This window comes from Sphaeramia orbicularis, chromosome 9, assembly GCF_902148855.1.
Source record: "Sphaeramia orbicularis chromosome 9, fSphaOr1.1, whole genome shotgun sequence".
NCBI classification, from domain to species: domain Eukaryota; kingdom Metazoa; phylum Chordata; class Actinopteri; order Kurtiformes; family Apogonidae; genus Sphaeramia; species Sphaeramia orbicularis.
This window is the reverse complement of record NC_043965.1, coordinates 13,290,361-13,311,985: the sequence shown is the minus strand read 5'-3', so window position 1 is coordinate 13,311,985 and position 21,625 is coordinate 13,290,361. Positions and strand designations below refer to the sequence as shown.

Sequence of the window (21,625 nt, the reverse complement as noted above, 5' to 3'; positions counted from 1 at the left end):
GTGTTCATTCTTCTTTAATGGAAAATATTAGGACTGGACCAAACTGACACTGTTATTGATTTAATGAAAGCTACAGTATGAAAATGTGCACATTTTTATATTCATTGTTTCTGTTCTGTCAACCATGAAACCTTTTTGCAAGTTTCAGTCATTACTTCTGCATTAAATGCAACAGATTTATGTGTTGACTGTGTTTTTCATAACAGCCTCTATGATGAATGCAACAACAAAGCTGGCTGTCCCTGCCCAGTTAACTTAGAGGGTTATTTTGCTTTTTTTTTTTTTTTTTTTAAATAGAATTATGCATTTTAAAACATTTCCCTGTGGTCTACATACATTGTAAATGCTATGCTTGGGTCTGAATTCTCCATTAATTCAACTCCACAGGCCCATATTAAACCCTATTTATTTATTTATTTATTTAAAACCCTTTTAACTTTCAACCCTATTTCTGAGTAATGACACTAGAAAGGTCATTTTGAGCGCTGGCCCTTTAAATGCAAATGAGCCACTTTATGCCCCATCCCCCCAGGTTGTTGGCTGTGCTGCTCTGTCCCGCTCAACCAACAACTGAACATTTTGGGTAATTGGCTCGAAGTTTGGACATATTTTCAGTATGGACTACAACTGCTGCTGCTGACAAACAATTATGTCATACTCAGAGAAATGTACGTCGGAACTCTTGACCTTATATGTGCAAATGTTGCGATGTAATTACTTATAAAATGTAACAAATTAAGCAGGAATTGAAACAGGTTGTAGAAATCCACTCGATTTTTGCCAAAATGAATATAAAGATAGCTTTGCAGCACCTGGAGGGTTCAAATTCAAACTTTTGGAACTATTAGGGTCCAAATACACAAATAAATGAACCAAAGACTAATAAAAGTGGGTTTAGCTAAATATGACCCCTTTAAGATCTACTGCATGGTCAAATGGAACATATGCGGAAATAAGCATTAACAAATCAGAGGGAAGATCTATGGAGAATATAATGGTCATAAGTTTCATGCACTGTATGTCCTTAAATGCACCAGAGCAGTACTAATGTCACTCGACTACATGAAAACAAACTTTAACTAGGGCATTGCAGTGTCTTACAGAGTAGTTCATGTTGTGTTCAGGGGTTCCTCTCACTGTAGAACTGGTTTTTCCTTACAGACAAAGCTCAGGTTAGACAGGCAGTAAACACAGCTGGCAGAACATTATCATAACAAACCCGCCCTGTATCAAACAAATGAGTGTGATTGATTCAGTTTGATCTGAGTCAGAATGGAATGAGTTCAACTGGGCGCAGTGCCACACTTGAATTTGCTCTGAGGCAAATATGTCTCGTTCCCAGGGTAATTGTACATCAAAATAAACAGAATATAGTTTGAGGTTTTTTTTGACAGTTGAGCAATAAAAACAGCAGAGGGAAAAACACTAGAACTATCAGTATTTTCTTAGGACGTACTCTAGAAATATTCCTAAAATAACTGTTAGTTGCAGACGTGCTATTAATCAGTTCAAAGTATGTGAAGGATCTGAGTTCTTCTGCTGATGCTCATAAATGGCAAAAGCAGCTGGAAAGGTCAGTGTGTGGGCTGAGACTGGTTTGAGCATTATGTTATGTAACTGCTCTTTACTGCCTTTACCCTAATTTGTTTGTCACATAACATAAATTCCTGCAGACAGTACACATGTCCTTGTCCCCGGTGTCAGTTTCAGACTGGTCGGCGCCGAGGAGAGTCTCTGCAGACTCTGTATTAAAGCACATCTATTTTCTTAAACTTCTTAAAATTAAATTTAAGACTGAACACAAGCTGGTTTTCACATTTAAATGAAAAGTCTGAATAAAAGGTTCAGTGTGACCTGAAGGCATAGGCATAATCTTTGTCATATATTAATTAAATGCTGCTGAATTTCCATTTCAAAGTCAAGATTAAGGATAATTCAGTTTATCATCCCCATAGGATTTGGTCTCTCCTACTACACACTGTACCTAGCATTAGCACATAGCACACTAGGAGCAGTGAGCTGCCATTGAAGGCACTCACAGACCAACACCATGTCTTCATCAGTACAGTTTCAAAAGGCACTGACATGTGCAGCTGCAAACGGCCTGATCACAATCAAGGTGTACAAGTATATTGCATCAGTTATTAATCAGTATTGCAAAAAGATACCCCCAAAACCATTCCCAAAATGTTCTTTGACCATCTTATTACTAGATCTTGCAATCCTCCAAATTTGAAGAAAATTGGATAAAAACTGATAAAAAGGCGACCCAATGAGCGTGAAAACATGTGCACAATTTTATTGTTATAAGAGAGCAAAATTATTGTACATAATGTTTTGTAACACAATAAATAATTCCTACTCAACTCCTGTGTCTTTTTTATTACAAAATACACACATCACATTGCTTTTCATTTATTGATCATTTTTGTTGAACAGCTGTTTGATTATCAATTCTTATTTTCAGTACGAAGACAATCAACCATTTTGTTCTGAAAACCCTTCTTTTACAGCCCTTTAATTGTAAAAATAGAATGGGAACCTGTTATTTCAGTATTATTATGACTAAATATGCACAACTAGACAGATTTTGGTATGCTCCCTGGCTGCAGAAAATTTGGTAACAATGTGGCAAATGGATGTTTACGTCGAACCGCATGTTTTCAATGGTGCGTCGTTCACCAAAATTCATGTTGTGTCCGTACACCAATATACTTCCATCAATAATATGGCGTATATGCCTTCTAGATATATTGTTATAACTTGTTCACAAATGTTTATTTCCTCCTGTACCAGGAAGACTTAGTTACAGATCTAACAGAGATGCGACCATGTGGTAAGCCAGATTTCCATTCCAATCTTGTGGAGTCTGTACACCATATTCAAAATATGTGGGTCTAATTTTATTGTTTCTGTCAATATATGGAATTTTTCAGCACGTATGCTATGGACACGACATCTATGCAATAAACAATGCATGATTCTCCTGAGTGCTGAAACATTTGTATATCTTTGTAGGCATTAAATATGGAGGCGATTAGGCTGGAGTGTCCATACACCCAATAATTTGTGATTTGACAGGGGTACAAGCCTGTGAAATTTTTGGTAGACACCATAATACAAAAATATTTTGGACTTTAAAAGAGAAATATCAGACAAATAAAATGGCCTGTCTGATTTTTTGACAGAGCATTATTATTTTTTATCTATATGTGCACCCTTTCTGGTACCCTTGATTGTGATCAGGCCAAAAGTCAGCCAGATTATGTCTATTTCTTTAAAAAGGATGGCTCCCCACTGTGGCCGAATCCATAAAGGCTGGTTGTTTAATTCATCCTTTAATTTTGCCTGGTTCATCTTACCAACAAGAAGAGAAAAAAAAGATCATGTGCTTTTTAAAAGAACAACAGGGTTTACTCTAACTCAGGGTTGTCAACTCATTTTAGTTCAGGGCCACATTAAGCCAAATTGATCTGAAGTGAGCCGGACCAGTGAAATAATAAGATAAAAATATATAATAATGTCAACTCCAAACTTTCTTCTATGTTTTTAAAGCGGAAAAAAAAAGTTAAATTATGTGAGAAAATGTTTACATCTACCAATTATTCCTTAAAACACTGTGAATAACATGAACAAACTGATATTTCTTTAAAAAAAAAAAAAAAAAAACTAAGTGCAACTTTAACATTATTATGTCTCAGTTATCATTTACACATGTAAATTACAACTTACAGATCATAGTGGATCAACAAATACAAAAAACATTAAATGACAGGCAGAATATTGGTAAACTTGCGCTTCAGACATTTCAAATGTTCATAGTTGTTCAGGTTATTGTATTTTTATGAACTGATAGTTCATTTTAGTGTAAATACAGTAAAATTACATGAAAATGTTTACATTTACAAAGAGAAAAATTTGGAGTTGTGAGTATTTATAGGTTATTATGATAGTATTTTACTGATCCGACCCACTGGAGATTAAAATGGTCTGTATGTGGAACCTGAACTAAAATGATTAATATCTTCAGTGTAATTTTTGCATTTCACAAATTCATCCCACGGGCCAGACTGGACCCTTGGCGGGTCGGATTTAGCCCCTGGGCGGCATGTTGACACCTCTGCTCTAACCTCGTACCACTACAGGCAAAACTAATAGGCACCATCTAAAAGGATAATAGGGATAATGTGAAAGGACTTATTTTTGTGAACAACACTTGTGTTAAAGAACATACACTACTGCACATGTGTATTTACTCGCACCAAGGTAAGTGTATTTTTTGTAGTTACACCCTGAGAGATCTGAGCCACCCCATCATTATCATATTTCTGGTAACTTGATTAACCTGTTTTTTAATCTTATAATTATCATGCTTTTATATGTAAAGCACTTTGGGCTTCGTTATGATGTTGTAAAGTGCTATATAAATAAACTTGATTTGATCAAAACCTGTAAGCAGCAGTGGTAAAAACCACACACCAAACAAACTGATGAATGAATAAAAAAGTCTAGTTACAAGTTGCAAGAGCCTTTCACTTGTTTCTTTGCATACTTAGATGCCTGCAAAACTGATGCACTTTTACTGTCTTAAAAAACTCAAAAAGGTATGATTTGCCTTACATCCTTTTTTAAACAAAATATAACCATAGCAGCCCTGTGATGAACTGGCGACTTGTCAAGGGTGTACCCCCCTTCGACCCTATGTAGTTGGGATAGGCTCCAAGCGACCCCGTGACCCTAGTGAGGGGTAAAGCGGGTCCGACAATGAATGAATGAATATAACCATAGCAGTATATCTCAAATCTACATGTCAGTATCCGCCGTCGTCTGAGGTAATGTGTTGTTCATTCCATTCTAGTGAAGCAAGAGAGGCACTGTGTAAAGTTACCCTGAAGTGAGGTCATCTGACAGTAGACCAAATGATCCCATATGTTCGGATAGTCAACGGTCTTTGCTACAAAAAGGCTCATCAGGTAAACAGTGCGTTACTTGACATTCCCTGCTACTCTGTCATTCTGTTGGTTCGCTACCTTGCTGAGATCCTCTGTCTCTTTTTCCTCTGAACCAGGTAGTCGACTACAACAACAAACAGAGCTGAAAGAAATGAGCAGAAGCCAGAGAGGTAGAAGGCAGCGCTGTAGGTCCCCGTCCGATCCACCAACCAGCTTGTAGAAACAAGAAACGAAGACAGTGAAGTGGGCCAAGGCTGATAAATAAATGAACAGACGTATCTGAGTACACGGCCTGCACGGAGACACTGGTGCTACTTCAGTTCCCTTTACTCATCAGGACATAATAAGAGTGTAATGGTTGGACGTGAATGAATATTTTTATATACGTGGAGTTACAGAAATACATTTTTACTGTTATTTAATGTTTGAGCTTTTAATAATGTCTGTTTTTTTTTAATGATAACATCAGCCTGTCCAGGGACTACAGGTGGAAATGAGCACTAGAGCACAAACCTGGCACACTACATCTGTCCTGTTTAAGGTTAATGTATATTGTGCATTGTTCCCGTCTAAATAAATAAAATAAATGAAAATGAAATGAAAATGCAAAATGGCCTTTATCTCCACTAGATAAATATGTAACTAGTGTTTTAAATTAAGTGATTATTGAAAAATCAACAATGTGTGATATATAAGACTTGCAGTGCTGACCTGCAGCAGGTGGTCCGATGAAACCCACCGATGCTCCTAAACAGCATGAAGAGCCACCAGTCCGCTGTCGAACCCCTCCAGGGTCACAATGGTCCACAATGGAGGTGACGTGGATGGCTACGACGCAGCCGAACAGGAAGCCGTAGAGGGCAGAGAAGAGCAGGATGGGCCAGTAGGCGTGGATGATGGGCAGCAGTAGCAGCACCACACCCAGCAGCATCACCACCACTGTGAGCAGCGCAGTTCCTCATCAGCCTCATGTTGGCGATCCAACCACACATTAAACCTCCCCATCAGATCAGCCAAGGCCAGAACTGAGAGGATGGAGGCTGGCCAGTATTTCTGAATGCCTAAACTGTTAGCGAAGGGCACTAAAAACAGAGTTGGGATGAAAAACCCTGTAGCAGCTAGTATGGCGAAAAGGATATAAAGCAAAAGTTCGGGTTTTTTCAGTAAAGAACACTGGAATATCATCTTTTTCTTTGGTGGGGCGGCAGCAGCATCAGAGTCCACACTGTCTCTGGGGTCCTGGTTCTGGTTCCCCAGTGGTCTCATCAGAGCTCCGCAGACACACAGGTTGAGTTGAAGGCCTCCGATGATGAGCAGGGCGCCCTGCCAGCTGTACGTCTCAATCAGCCACTGGAAGAACAGGCTGAATATGATGGTGAACACACATTCCCCTGAGCTGGTGATGGCGTAGGCAACCGGACGCCAGTGGACAAAGTAGTGGCTCACCATGCTGTTCGCTGGGATCCACGAAAAGGAGATACCTGTACCTGAGACACAAAATATAATCTGATATTATAAGAGTTCTGTTTTACTTTTGAGAGCCATTTATTAAGTTGGTATAAACTGCTCCCACAACCAAAAACCTCATTTAAAAGTCTACTGTTGTAAAATATACCTACTGGACTCATGGAAACTTACATTGTAAACAGGTTTGTCTCCTTTCTGGACCTACCTGGACCACTTTCATAGACTTACTCAGAAATAGGTGAATTTTGGAGGTGGTCCGGTCACCTCCTTTACCTTGACCATACCACCTCCAAAAAACAAAAGTCAACAAGAAAAGCACTCAGAGAGCGCAGACCTCTGCCAAGACAGATCTGCCCCCCCCCGATCTCCACCAAAATTTAATCATTTATTCCTTGCGCCAGTATCAACATTTCCTGAAAATTTCATGAAAATCTGTCCATAACTTTTTGAGTTATCTTGCTAACAAACAAACAAACAAACACGCAAGCACGCACGCAAACACACAAAGCAAAGTGATCACAATACCTCCTGGTGGAGGTAATTAATGTATATTATAGAAATCTAGAAAAATTGGAGTGATGATAAGAAAAAGGAAGAGGGAGGTCTGTCAAAGCACTTTGTAAACTCAGTTTTTAAAGGTGCTATATAAATAAAAGTTATTATTACCTCCACCAAGGAGGTTATGTTTTCATCGGGGTTTGGGGTGGGGGGACTGATCTGCCTTGGCGGAGGTCTGCGCTCTCTGAGTGCTTTTCTAGTTAGTTATTACCTCCGCCAAGTGAAATGGCGGAGGTTATGTTTCCATCAGGGTTTGTCTGTCTGTCTGTTAGTCTGTTAGCAAGATAACTCAAAAAGTTATGGATGGATTTTCAGGAAATTTTCAGGAAATGTTGATACTGGCATAAGGAAGAAATGATTAAATTTTGGTGGTGATGGGGGGTGTGATCTGCCTTGGCAGAGGTCTGAGCTCTCCGAGTGCTTTTCTAGTTATTCATTCATTCATTCATTTTCTGAACCCACTTTATCCTCACTAGGGTCACGGGGGTCACTTGGAGACTATCCCAGCTACTTATGGGTGAAGGCGGGGTTCACTCTGGACATGTGACCAGTTCATCACAGGGCTGAACATACAGAGACAAACCATCACTCTCACATTCACACCTATGGGCAATTTAGATTAATCAGTTAACCTATCAGTGTATGTCTTTGGATGGTGGGAGGAAGCCGGAGTACCTGGAGAGAACCCACGCAGACACAGGGAGAACATGCAAACTCCACAGAGAAAGGTCCCACCCCCGTTGACTGGTGCTGGAATCGAACCCAGGACCTTCTTGCTGTGAGGCACGAGTGCTATCCACTGCACCACCGTGTTTCTAATTATTATTATATTATATTCACAGTATTCACTGATGGGTCTGTGCTACCTTGCAGGACGCCCATGGAGAGGTAGAGCCACGGTAAACTGAGGTCTAAGGACGCCAACAGCATTCCAGAAGCACACAGCAGGCCTCCGACTACAATGACCACTCTCTGAGAAAACAGTAAGGTCAGCACACTGGCAGCTGGAGCTGAAAAGAACCACAGAAAGTTAGCAAAAAAAAAAAGCATCTTGAATTCAAAACACATGACAAAGCTGACACTTATTTCTAACCTCCGAGGTGGAACATGGCAATCGCAGTGGAGGTGACCCAGGAGGTGGTGCTGGACAAGACTCCGTAGTGACTCTGGATTTCCAAGAAGAAGAGGCCGAAGTTTTTGAGGACAGCAGCGGTGAGGCCCATGACCAAGAAGGCTGAGGAGACCACCACCCAGCCATAGCCACCGTCAGGAGGACCAGGTCTGCTGGACTTCACCATCTTCATCAGCTGCTCTACAGGCGGCTCTCTGTGTTTCAACTGAACTGTTGGCGTAAGAGACACTGATAGGACTCCATATGGAAATGAACATGCAAAAATGCACAGAGGAACATAAAATAAAATACGAACTGTTAGACCCCACAGGAAACACACTGGTTCTACATTACATTTATGCATTTGGCAGATGCTTTATTCCAAAGCAACTTACAGGGGAAAACCAAATTAAAAAAAATAATAATAATAAACTGATATATAAAACTATATATAATACTATAATAAAACCACTGAGATACAGAGTGGTATGTTTCTGTGATGAATGCATTTATGTGTAATTATTATGCAATTATACATTTATGATACACCTTGTCTTTGGATTAAAAAAAAAAAGCTCAAATGTAAATTACAACGCCATAATTCTAATCCACCTTACCTTCAAAGCATCATTTCCTTATGTTGGTATCATGTTCAAAGAGTCAAGATGGCATTCCGAGTTTTCTGTTCTTCCATACGCTTACTGAAAAATTGAAAAGACATAAACTACACAAAACAAGATTTCTGCACATATTTTCAAAACCAGTCTACTGTGAGTTTAGACTTAACCCTTTAATACATAGTGGTCACTACAGTGGACAGCTATTCTACAGCTGTTCTCGTGTATGTTCACAGGTTTTGTTGTTTTAGCCAACACAGTGGACGTTCATGCATCATCCCATACTCTGCAATTCACACCATTACTGTAACTTTTCTGTTCTTGATAAATCTGATCAGGAGTAACATGTTTTAGTGTAAATCGGTTGCTAATTATTATTATTATTATTATTATTATTTTTGCACATTATCTCCATGAAGTGAGTAACAACTAGTATTAGAGTAAGATAAAACATGAGAAAATATCAGTTTAGCTGCATTACAAATGTTTTTATTTTATAGTTGTATATCACTTTCTGATAATGGGTTTAATGTTTCTTTGCTTCAAAAATTAACCCTTTCATGCATGAATTATGAGAACCTTAGTCAAGATTTTTTTCCTGAGTGTTTTTATTCCTCTTTGGGCATGAAAATAACAATGTGATTGAATGTTTTTTTAATGAATCTATTTTTCATGGACTTACAAATACCAAGTGTATAATTTTTGAAGCAAAGAAACATGTATTTAAAACCCATTATCAGAAAGTGATATACTGTGTGAAAACTATAAAATAAGCATTTTTAATGCAGCTAATCTGATGTTTTCTCATATTTTAACATACTCTAATACAAGTTGTTACTCATTTCATGGAGATAATATGCAAAAAAAAAAAAAAAGTTTACTGTTAATTACAGTCTTATAACAACTAGCAACATGTTACTACAGATCAGATTTATCAAGAACAGCAAAGTTATAGTAATGCTATGAATGTCAGTGTATGGCACAGGTGTCAAACACGCGGCCCGACGGCCAAATCCGGCACACCAAAGGGTCCAGTCTGGCCCCTGGGATGAATTTGTGAAATGCAAAAGTTACACTGAAGATATTAATAATTTTATTTCAGGTTCCACAAACAGACCAATTTAATCTCCAGTGGGTCGGATCAGTAAAATACTATCATAATAAACTATAAATACTCACAACTCCAAATTTTTCTCTTTGTAAATATAAATATTTTCATGCCATTTTACTGTATTTACACTAAAACAAACTAACATTTCACAAAAACACGAATAACCTGAACAAATATGAACATTTTGAAATGTCTGAAGTCTAAGTTTAATAATATTTTGCCTGTCATAAATGTTTTGTGTATTTGTAGATTCACTGTGATCTGTACGTTGTAATGCACATATGTAAATGATAAACTGAGACACATTATTATTAAAATTGCACTTAGTTTTCTTAAGAAATTTCAGTTTTGTTCATGTTATTCACATTGTTTTAAAGGATAGTTGGTAAATATAAACCTTTTCATTGCATAATTTTACTTTTTTTGCTCTAAAACAAAGAGGAAAGTTTGGAGTTGACATTATTTATATATTATTATGTTATTATTTCACTGGTCCGGCTCACTGCAGATGAAGTCACTTAATGTGGCCCCTGAACTAAGTGAGTTTGACACCCCTGGTGTATGGGATAATGCATGAGTGTCCTCTGTGTTGGCTGATATGCAACTAAAACATCAAAACCTGTGAATATAGAAGAAAACAGCTGTAGAATAACTGTCCAACTGGAGTGACCAGTATGCATGAAAGGGTTTAAACACATGGTGTCCAGCTGAGTGGACATTTTCTCCATCAAAGATAGGTTCATTTAAAAAAAATAAGTTGCATTATTTTTTTCATGCCTAAAGGGGAATAAAAACAATCTTGACTAAGGTTCTTGTAATTCATGCATGAAAGGGTTAAATTGCCGTACTTTCTTGTCCTGGTTTGAATGTCCGTCCACAAAAGCAGCTTATCGGCAGAGTTCATGACCCCGTTCAAGCAAAAACAGCTGATATATCCTCAAATCCCGAGTCCTCAGGTCTGTTTCTGACAAGTCAAACCGTCACTGTACGCAGGACCCAAGGCTATATAAAGGTCCACACAGTCTGTCTATACCCCGTGTCTGAAAGTGTCCGTATGACAGCCTGTAGTCTGTTTGCGCTTCTAATCTGTACTTTACGACAGTTGCATTACCGTAAAGTACGACGAGCTAAAAAGAGGTCTTTACAAATAATGTCCATCGATTTTAGATTACCTACCAATACTTATCAGCCGAATCGTACATTAAACAGGCCTTTACCTCAGTCCAAAAACATATGAGCTGTTATAATGGCTGTATTTCCAGATTGTTTCCTACCCTCAGTGCCGTCCGTCAGGCTGCCCAGCTGTTGTTGCGGTGCGCAAAAGCCTCTGGAAGTGCACGAGGCGGAGGCGCGCACAGGCTGACCTCCGCACATTATGTCTCTACATAATAATAATAATAATAATAATAATAATAATAATAATAATAATAATAATGGCTTTACTCTTTGGTGAAAAATAGACATTTCTTTTTTACAAATGCAAACCAATTCTAACTTCCTAAAATGATGCAAATTGCCTGCTTAACCCTTTCATTCGTGAATTATGAGAACCTTAGTCAATATTTTTTTCTTGAGTGTTTTTATTCCTCTTTAGGCATAAAAAAAAACAATGCAATTTTTTTATGAACCTATTTTTCATGGAGTTACAAAAATGTCCACTCAGCTGGACACCATGCATTTACGTTTTGAAGCAAAGAAACATTTATTTAAAAAATCATCATCAGAAAGCGATATACTGTGTGAAAACTATGAAATAAAAGCATTTTTAATGCTTCTAATTGCTAAATTGCTACTGTTTTCTCACATTTTATCATACTCTAATATTAGTTATTACTCATGTCATGGAGATAATATCCTCCTGAGACCCAGGAAACTGACAGTTTTAGCTTTTTTACATTAAAAAATTGTCTTGATTGGAAACTGCATAATGCAACAGTTTTTTCAGAAACATTTTTAAATTATTTTTATTTATTGAGTGATTTTTTTTAATAGAATGTCCTTTGCAATGCACAGCATTTTAAAAGTAAAACTGTCCAACTTTTGTCCCCTATAGAGGACAAAATGCATTGCTGGGTTTCAGGAGGATATGCAAAAAAAAAAACAAAAACAAAAAAACAAAAAACCTTCTTTTCCAGAAAACTGTTAATTACAGTCTAATAACAATTAGCAGTTGATTTACACTAAAACATGTTACTGCAGATCAGATTTGTCAAGAGCAGCAAAGTTACAGTGATGTATGAATTGCAGTGTTTGTGATGATGCATGAGTGTCCACTGTGTTGGCTGATATGGAACTAAAACAACAAAACCCATGAATATACAAGAGAGCAGCAGTAGAATAGCTGTCCATGTAGTGACCACTATGCATGAAATGGTTAAATAAATTGGTAAATTTCAATCATTTTTCAAAAAATTTTAGCATCTTTAAATGTGTATATATACACACACACATACATGCTGTGCACCTACAAGGAAGTTAGGTTGTGCTTTGTAATGGTAAGTTTATGAGTACAAACTGACCTTTGTGAATGTACTTCATTTTCATTATCAACCAAGCTAAAGGTTTTGCAGCATGTTCCAGATAACTGCAAGCTACACTGTATGGCAAAAAAAACCAAAACTTGGATATATTGGAGTCAGGTGTTTCATTTATTATAAATATTATAATAACAGGACTCTCTTGCAAGTGAGACTTTGTGTCTCAGCGAGGGCTAACCTCTGAATAAAGGGGGAAAAAAAGTATCCTAAGGGTATTGTTACATTGTTGATGCTTACAATATGCTTGTTTTATTTTATTTTTTTTAATACAATCATTTTAAATGCTTTACCTGTAGATAAGTGGAAAAAAAAAAATTTAGACCATAATAACCATTTCACACAGTGACCATCTGGTTTCTACAATTCTCACCTTGAAAGGAGTATCAGCCTTTACACTTCTTTAAATATTTAGTTTTCATGATAAGACAAAATTACATGAAGATAACGTTGACACAAGATGAACATTCCATCCTTATATTTAAAGTACAACAGGAATGAGGAGTGGTACAAGCTGCTGTTTGTATGTGTCCCCCTGTTTAGTCCATATGATTCTAGTATATATACAGATCAGGTACTCCACATAGTCATGGAAAACCCTCACTACACTTTTGCTCCCTGTGGGCCTTGTGCTTGTTGTCTTGTTTTTTCCTCCATACTTAAAAAAATTGACAGTTTTTAAGCAAATAATTTACTCCAGACATCCTTTATGAGGTTAAACAGTTTTTAATGTTCACACCAACTCGCACATTTAAAACATAAAACAATGGATTTTTTAAATCACCTTTGTATGTACTTCATTTACAATGACATGTTGCTGGCAGTTCAAATATAGTCTTTACTATACTGTCATTTTATAAAATTAGAAAATGGACATATGTACACAAATATACTGTAGGTATTTACACACATACATAGAAACACTATTAGTCCATCTCTCTGTAGGTAAAGGAAAAAGGTGTGGCGAGAGCTAGTCCTGCTAGCTGGTTATATGCAAATACAACACTCACCCTCTCTGACGCACTCAAACTCAAACACGCACACGCACGCACGCACACACACACACACACATACATACATGCAGACAGACAAACAACTTGTTTGACACAAGCATCTGTAGCTTCAGGCCTGGTGACAGACTACTCACAGTCTCTACAAACTTTGATTTTATATGGGAGGTTTGACCCAACAGAGTTGCCGTCTTTCAGCAGTATTACCTTAATCGGTTCAACACATCCAAGACACCATTTTGTCGTGGTGCTGGCCACAAGGCAGCATCATTCTGGAGGTTGAGTGCCTTTCTTAAAGGCACCTTGGCAGTAGTTAATGAGCTGATCCAGCACTCTTTCAGTCCTTAACTGTTTGGCCACACACTGGCATCTCACAGCAGGATCAGGACCTCGATTTGGCCTTTTTGTCTCTTTGCCACAAACACAGCAATGACATTAAGAGCGTCTTGGTTGAAGAAGACATGGCACTTAGGGTGATTTTTCTATTTAGAACTCCTTACTGTCCCTGAACAGATCGATGCGGAGAGCCAGCTCCTTAAAGCCAGGACGCAAACCAGGGTCGTTGTCCCAGCACTCCTCCATGATCTCGTGGATCTGAGACAGAGTGACATGAACAGAGGTTTTAACCAGCAGCAACAAGGGCAAAGGCAGAAAATATTGGTGAAAAAGCAACAACGTAAGGAGAGAGAATGAGCTTTGGGCTGAGTCAACTCATTTTGGTAATGAAAACTAAAACTAGACAAGATAAAAAAATAAAAGGCTTCAGGTTGTACAAAAATGGAATGGCTTTTAACAGTATGGGACCTTTAATAAATTATGTTTTTTTCTAAATAATATTTGATTATTTTGAGCTTCACCTCACATCTGGAACAAGTAACACAAAAAAAACAATAAATAAACTTGTCAGTTCATCAAAATCATATAATAGTATATGTGCACTTATATGTGCAACTAAAACTCAAATCAAAAATCTAACAAGACTCAGAGCACAACAGTCCAGGCCCAACATGGACTTGGACTTGTGTAGTTCAGCTGGACTGAAGTGGATGTTCTTACCTCTGGGGGCAGCCCAGGGGCTGAGGCAGTCTACTTCCTGATTTGAGCAGCTCGATAAGATGATACACAATCAACTGTCCCTGCTTGTCATTCCCCATCATGGACATAAAAACCTTCAGAAGAGAAAAACAAAGTCACATCCAAATAACCCCTATTTCATTCAGAAACAAAAACATTTGTGTCTTAAATATTTGTGAGACAAAGCTGCTTTAAGAAAGTAGGACGTGCTGAAAATTGCGACCACATTAAAAAATTCAGGTTTTAGTGTTTTCCTTTCTTATTCTAAATCTGGTTTCTATTTGGTGCTTCTTATACATGTAGGACCTGAGTTACTAAGATCGCAAATATCGGGTGCAAATTTGCTTGCTCGCACTAAAAAAAATACTATTGATTTGTGTGTAACAGGTGATCAACTAAGATTGCCTGTGCAAATGACAACAGGTGCGAAGTCTTGGAGACCGCCCTATTTAAATGAGGATTTTGCATGCGCTACTGGTCGTCATCATGGAGACAGTACGCTGGAAAAACTCCTCTGAGATACGCCGGCACTAATGAAAACAGTGTGCTGGAATGACCCAGACATAAGGAAATGTAACATTGGAGGAGTTTTGTCATAGAAGGTATTGCATGACTCCTCCTTGTGACTGGCCCCAAGTCATCCCCTAGTTCATCTAGAACAGGGGTCGGTAACCTGCGGCTCAGAGCCTCATGTGTCTCTTCATCCTCCTCATAGTGGCTCCTCCCTTTACTGTGGTCAAGCCAGCCGCCATTCTCCTCTGCACGGCCAAGCCAGCCGCTAGCGTTTTTCTTGTGCTACTCATTCAACAATTACGGTAGATGAGCTGCATGGAGCGAATGTGGCTTCCGGACAAAAGTAAGGGCTCATTTATGCTCTACGTTAAAGACGCAGACGGAGACAGACGGAAGGTTCTGTCCGTCCTTTGTATATTACTCACGTAATTCTGTCCGTTTTCCGGGAGCTTGCAGATGTGAACCCAGACAGAGAATATGGAGAGGTACAACTGGGAACTGCAGAGGTAGTGTTGAGTTTTGAAGAGAACCATTTCCATAAATAGCGATACTTTTCATAGAGCGACTGTATGAATATGAGTACTGTGTACTTTTGGAGTAATCCTACAACAGATTCCCTTCCAAGCTACAAAGTGTTTTTTCGTCTGAAATAGGCTTTAAGACTAAATTCAATGATGAATAAAATTATTTCTTCCAATAAGTACCTCATGAATTTGGAATTTTTGGTATTAGTACTTCATATACTATTAGCGCAAATACTATGAACTACTTTTACTGTGTACTTTTAGAGTAATCATACTCCAGAATCCATTCCACACTGCACTTCTGTTTGTTGTATTCAGTGGTTGTAACAGATAAAATGTAAAAAAGATTAAAACTTTAAAAGTTTATAAGCTCTATTATTTTATGTGGCTCCAGATTTTATTTTTTATTTTTGGCGGAAGAGGGGGCAAAATGGCTCTTTTGATAATAAAGGTTGCAGACCCCTGATCTAGAAGTTCTAAAATGACATTGCTAGGTAGGTGATATGTCTCAATTATTTTTTTCTTCCATTATTCCAAAAACATGAGCAGAACAGATTGGTTCTCTGCATTGCCTTTGGTTGTGCTTATGCTGCCTCCTCGCCACAACAACTGCAGCTAGGTTTTGCGCGAAGCTGTTCCAGTTAAAACCAGCCTTTCAAACGTCCTAAATATAGACGTAAAATCAGCCACCACAATCAGTTTCAGGTTTGGTAAATCACAGTTTCGCATGCTAAATAAATATTTGCATCTACTCCTTCCAATAATTTTTCTCATTCTGGCAGAAACGCCCATATTGTATATTCATCAAAGGCTAAATGGGTTGTGCGAGCTATTTTGCCCATTTTAGAGACACAACCCTCAGTGCGTCCTGTTAGTAGATAAGCTTCAATGTGTTTTTGCGTGTGCAGTCAAGTTTGCATACGTTTTTACACACACAAACCTTAGTAAATCAGGCCCTTAGTCTCTTATTGGCAGTGATCTGACCTTGTAAACCTCCCTTTGTTCAGTTACAAGGTGTGTTTGTTCACCTACATTTTTCTGGGATTATTACCAGGTCCACAGCACGCATACAGTGTTGTGATCAACATGTCCTAGTAACGTCAAATACACTGCTCTATCCTTTAAACATAAAGACAACGATCCAAGAATGAAAGTATTCTCAAAACATACGTAAGTCTGCAGTGTATTTTTGGTTGAAAGAACCCAAACTATTGTGTAATTCACTATATGTAGCTCTAATTCTAAATACAAATAATGAGGTTGCGACTCACTGCAGGAGGGCTGCAGTTCTTTTCGCTGTGAGTGAAGAGTTCATAAAGCACCACTCCAAAGCTCCAGACGTCTGACGCCACAGAGAACTTACTTTCAGTCAGCGACTCAGGGGCATACCTACAAGAACAAGAGAAAAAGTAAGCAGATACTACTAATACACCCCTCTGCTCATTGATACCCTGCCTAGACAGATGAATTTAGGATTTTAAATTAAAGATAACTGTAAAACGAAGGATCAAGACAACGTTATTCTGTCCGAGTCTTAACTTTCAATCCGATCATACTTTGTCTAACGAAGTGGGTGAATAGTCTTCGAGAAAACGGTTGGACATATTTTCTAAGATCAATTTTTCAAAAATTCGTACAAAATCCAAAAAATTTTATTCAGCCATCAAACTGTGCACTGCTGTTCTCATGGCGTAAAGAAAATGTTTGTCAAATTTGAAGAGAATCAGGTCAAAGTCTTCGAGAAACCGGTTGGACAAAATCTTGGCTGGGTGACGTGAAAGAACAGATGAATTGCTGGTATTATTGCACCACCCCCTCAAACACATCCATGCCAGTTATGAATTCCACTGAAAAGAGGGAGGAGTCAACAGGACAACCTGACAGTAGGGTTCACAGCTTCTGATTCAAGGATGATGTAAACAAGTGAAAATACAACAGCCATAAGAGTAAATACAAGAGCTTACACCGGGACAGCACACCATCAGGATCAAGCATAGCATAAGATAAGATAAGATAAGATAAGATAAGATAAATAGAAAGATAAGATAAGAGATAAGATAGATAAGATAAGATAAGATAAGATTTATTGTCCCTCAAGGGGAAATTCCAGAATAAACATAACAAAAAAAATCAAAACATGTACTAAACTGAATGATCATAACCATGGAGGACTCACCAGAATATGGGGCTCTCTCCTGGCTCTTTGACCATATAATACTCTTTGTCCTGAGGTAAAACTTTGGTGAGGCCAAAGTCTCCGATCTTCACCCTTAGCTCACTCTCCACAAGGATGTTCCGTGTTGCCAGGTCTCTGTGGATATAGCGCTTACTGGACAGGTACTCCATCCCCTGCACAACACACACAGGTTACATTAACACCACGGACGATGACGGTCAGCGGGTGCACAGTGTATGTATTATTACTGCTACGAAAGGGACAGAGTTTATTTTGATGTGATTGCTGTTACAAAATGGACAGAGTCTATCCTTGATATGTATAGCATGTTTGTGTTTTGCACTTAGTCAGAATTTAGTCTGAAATGTGTAGGATTTGTTGAGTTACTTATGGGATCTGACACAGGAGTTTAGGGTAGGTAGAAGGATGGGGTAAGGGGGGTTGGGGATTATAAATTAAACTTCATCCTGCTCCTTTTCCAAATGTTTTCCTTTCTTTTATATAAATCTTTTTGTGGTTTGGTTTTAATGTTATATTCAAAATAAATAAAAAAACAAACAAAGAAAGTGTACAGGGTACGACACCTTGCAGATCTGAGACGTGTAGTGCCATAGCTTCTTGTGGTCGATCCTCTCCTTGTTTTTCATGAGGTAGTCTCGGAGGCTTCCAAAGGCAGATACTCCATGATCAGACGGAGATTTCGTCGCCCTGAAAAGAGGCAGAAACAGGATTAATCTGCAAAGTCCCAAACAGCTGCCAGTAACCAAAAGCATCCACTGATCTAAAATGTTTAATAGCTATTGATCCATTAATCCTATCAATACATGCAAATAATTGGTGTAAAACACAGTTGTCATCTTTTCAATGGTCATCAGATAGGACCCATTGGATGTTCAGAGGCTCTATAGTGAATGTGGAAACACTGTCATCTTCTACAACATTGATTCACCGGTAAAACCCATGGAGTTGGATCAATGGCACAAGTCGTAGATGCTTGTTTTTAATGTTCGGTCATTGATATCCTTGATAAAAAGTCGCTTTTTCTTGAGTTTGCTCTGTTTGTAAAATAATAACCTTGAATTTACTCTGAGTTTTCATGAACATCTACATAATCAGTAAAGTAAATATTAGGAAAACTACTGGATTTACACTGCACTACACTGTTACTATGGCAGAGCTATTCTGATATTTCTCTTATGAAAAAACTACCTCTATGAAGAGCTTGATGAGCGTTATATCTATACCCATTCATTTACATAATTTCCAGTATGGTTTATTATGTGTGTAGTACATCTAAGAAAGTAGAGCGAAACAACAAATTGGTTGCTCCAAACAGGAAAACTTCAGTGCTCATTGAAACTGGTTGGAAAGCTATCTCCAACTGGTAAATTTTCATGCAAAATACACACATACATCATTCCCGTGCTTTTTAAATCGACATACTATCCAACAAAACAGGACCAATGGCCCTGTATCTCACCCGTGTGTTCTATCAAGAGTCAATAACAAGTTGAATTTGCGAGGTTTTCAGGTTCTATGTTAGAGTCCTGTGGTCTTGATGTAGGAGATCAATCTTCCAATGGAAGTGGGTGGTACTTTCATGGGACGATAACTCAACTATTAAATGAAAGTCCATAAATGACTTCCTATCAGTGCTCAATAGCATTCATTCATTATCTGAATCCGCTTTATCCTCACTAGGGTCACGGGGGTCGCCTGGAGCCTATCCCAGCTACTTACGGGCGAAGGCAGGGTACACCCTGGACATTTTGCCAGTTCATCACAGGGCTGACATATAGAGACAAACAATCACTCTCACATTCACACCTATGGGCAATTTAGATTAACCAATTAACCTATCAGTGCATGTCTTTGGATTGTGGGAGGAAGCCAGAGTACCCGGAGAGAACCCACGCAGGGGAGAACATGCAAAATCCACACAGAAAGGTCCCACCCCCCCGTCGAATGGTGTTGGAATCGAACCCAGGACCTTCTTGCCGTGAGGCACGAGTGCTATCCACTGCACCACCGTGTCGGCCCTGCTCAATAGCAACTATATTGATATCTGTAACCATTTCCATGTTACAAACCATTAAAATATGACCCATTATAATTAAAAACAAATTTTTAATATTTCAAAATTTGTCAAACATTCAATAATCAAAATTGCTAAAACTGTGAACAAAACTTGTAGACATTTCCCAAGGGAGGCTTGTAAAAAATTTGAAATTAATCAAACCAGTAGCTTCCTCTGAGAAGTTGAGAAAGTTGATAAAAAGACCAACACCGGGTCACAGCGCCTTCACAATAGCTCATGGCCAATCAAACTGAGAGCTAAATTCAGATATTTGTCCTTGAATAATTAGACTAGAGCCTTGAATGAGCCTACCTGCACTGTAGCACACCCCTTTGTACTTGACAATGTTCTCGTGCTGCAGAGACTTCAGGATCTCGATTTCCCGTTCGAAGTCGCGCACGTGCTCGGCAGTGCTGTGCTGGAGCTTCTTCACAGCCACCACCTCCCCTGTGTTGTCCTGGAGTGGGTCATATCGACACATCTCCACACTCCCAAAGTTTCCCTGAAGGACAAGACCAACTAGTATCAGCATCATTTCATTCATTCCCAAACAGACACACAAACTCTTTTCTTGACTGAACTTACACTTGATTTGATGGTTTTTTCAGAACTGTATAAACTAGTGAATCAAAATAGAAGTCTCAAATATTGTAACAAGTAAACAAACGAGTCACTGTTTGGTGACGTGCTCTGTTCATACCTTGCCCAGTTGCTGCAGAAAGATGAGGTGTCTCTCCTCAAACTGAGCTGGTTCTTGACTCTCGAAGCCTCCGGTCGTCCAGCCTGAACCCGCTGTCCGATTCGGCAGAATGTCGCTCTCCACAATCAGCTCATAGTCTGAGGCACAAAGAAGAAGGGAATTTTACAGCAGAAACTCCGAAATAGGACAACACAGACACAGACCAGAGAATATAAATCAATACTGTCACTGCTTCTACAAACTGTCTTGGATCCCACACACAGGGTTCCTACACATTTGAAATTCCATACTTTTTCCAGACCCTAATTTCCAGAAGTCTTGGTAAAAAAAATTCCAACCAGTCTTTATATTTGGGATTTATGAACTAGTCGTCAGAGAATTTACATCTACCCATTATGTTCTGCCAACAATCATACCAGGCATGTTGAATAGTTCGCTCACGAACAGTGTGTGGACATCACCTGTCCATTGAAGCAGCAGTGAAACTTGACGACACCTGGGCGGGCCTTAAAATGGGATGGAGAGGATAAGAGCAGAAGGCGGGGCATTCAACTTGTCAATCTGCCCAAATGTTTTCTGGGACATGTAGCCTACTGTATGTGCTCCAGCAAGCACCTTAACAAAAACAGATCGACCTATTTCTTTTTTTAGATATTCATAATATTATGTTTTAGAAAATAGAACAGTGGTAACAATCTTGGAAACATGTATATTTTTCCATACATTTGTTTCCATTTTCCATACTTTTCCAGACCTGGAAATTTATAAAATCAAATTCCATACTTTTCCATACTTGCATAGGAAACCTGCCACACCCTGTTCATCACAATATGTGTGAAAACATTAAGGATTCCACTTTAGTGTGACCTAGATCCCTTCTAGTGACAGCGGCTGTACACAGACCTGGCGTGAAGAGGCTGTGGAGGTCACGGATGACAGCGCGAAATGTGGGTCTGAATGTGGGCTCGTAGTCCATGCAGCTGGTAATCAGATTAGCCAGCTCGGTCCACTTTGGCGCAGGAAGTTGGTGGCGGTCCTCATAAAACAGGCTCTTCTGTGACACAGAACAGGACATCGTTTAGGACAAATTGAATCTTGAGAAACAGGATGATGAAACCGAGGACACTGACAAGCATCAATCATGTGTCACAAGCAGATATTGTTCAGATGTACGAATACTATGCCCCTGCAGAGAACACAA

The 21,625-nt window shown here is 38.7% G+C and overlaps 2 protein-coding genes across 2 annotated transcripts in view; both read right to left on the bottom strand.

Annotated features, from left to right (window-relative positions):
* Positions 1-4,775: 4,775 nt before the first annotated feature.
* On the bottom strand, positions 4,776-10,938 carry LOC115425214 (monocarboxylate transporter 12). The gene is given in 10 exon segments (XM_030142586.1): positions 4,776-5,165; positions 5,664-5,719; positions 5,721-5,753; positions 5,755-5,905; positions 5,907-5,947; positions 5,949-6,439; positions 7,844-7,987; positions 8,071-8,319; positions 8,706-8,789; positions 10,665-10,938. Coding segments are annotated over 8 exon segments (1,266 nt in total). The 5' UTR covers positions 8,282-8,319; positions 8,706-8,789; positions 10,665-10,938; the 3' UTR covers positions 4,776-5,026.
* A 2,118-nt stretch (positions 10,939-13,056) lies between these two features.
* jak2b (Janus kinase 2b) overlaps positions 13,057-21,625 on the bottom strand; it is a 30,217-nt gene continuing 21,648 nt past the window's right edge. Inside the window, 9 exon segments of the mRNA XM_030143679.1 lie at positions 13,057-13,959; positions 14,421-14,529; positions 16,743-16,860; positions 17,648-17,820; positions 18,232-18,317; positions 18,320-18,355; positions 20,037-20,226; positions 20,425-20,561; positions 21,328-21,478. Of these exon segments, the coding sequence (XP_029999539.1) occupies positions 13,847-13,959; positions 14,421-14,529; positions 16,743-16,860; positions 17,648-17,820; positions 18,232-18,317; positions 18,320-18,355; positions 20,037-20,226; positions 20,425-20,561; positions 21,328-21,478 (1,113 nt within the window). The 3' untranslated portion in view covers positions 13,057-13,846.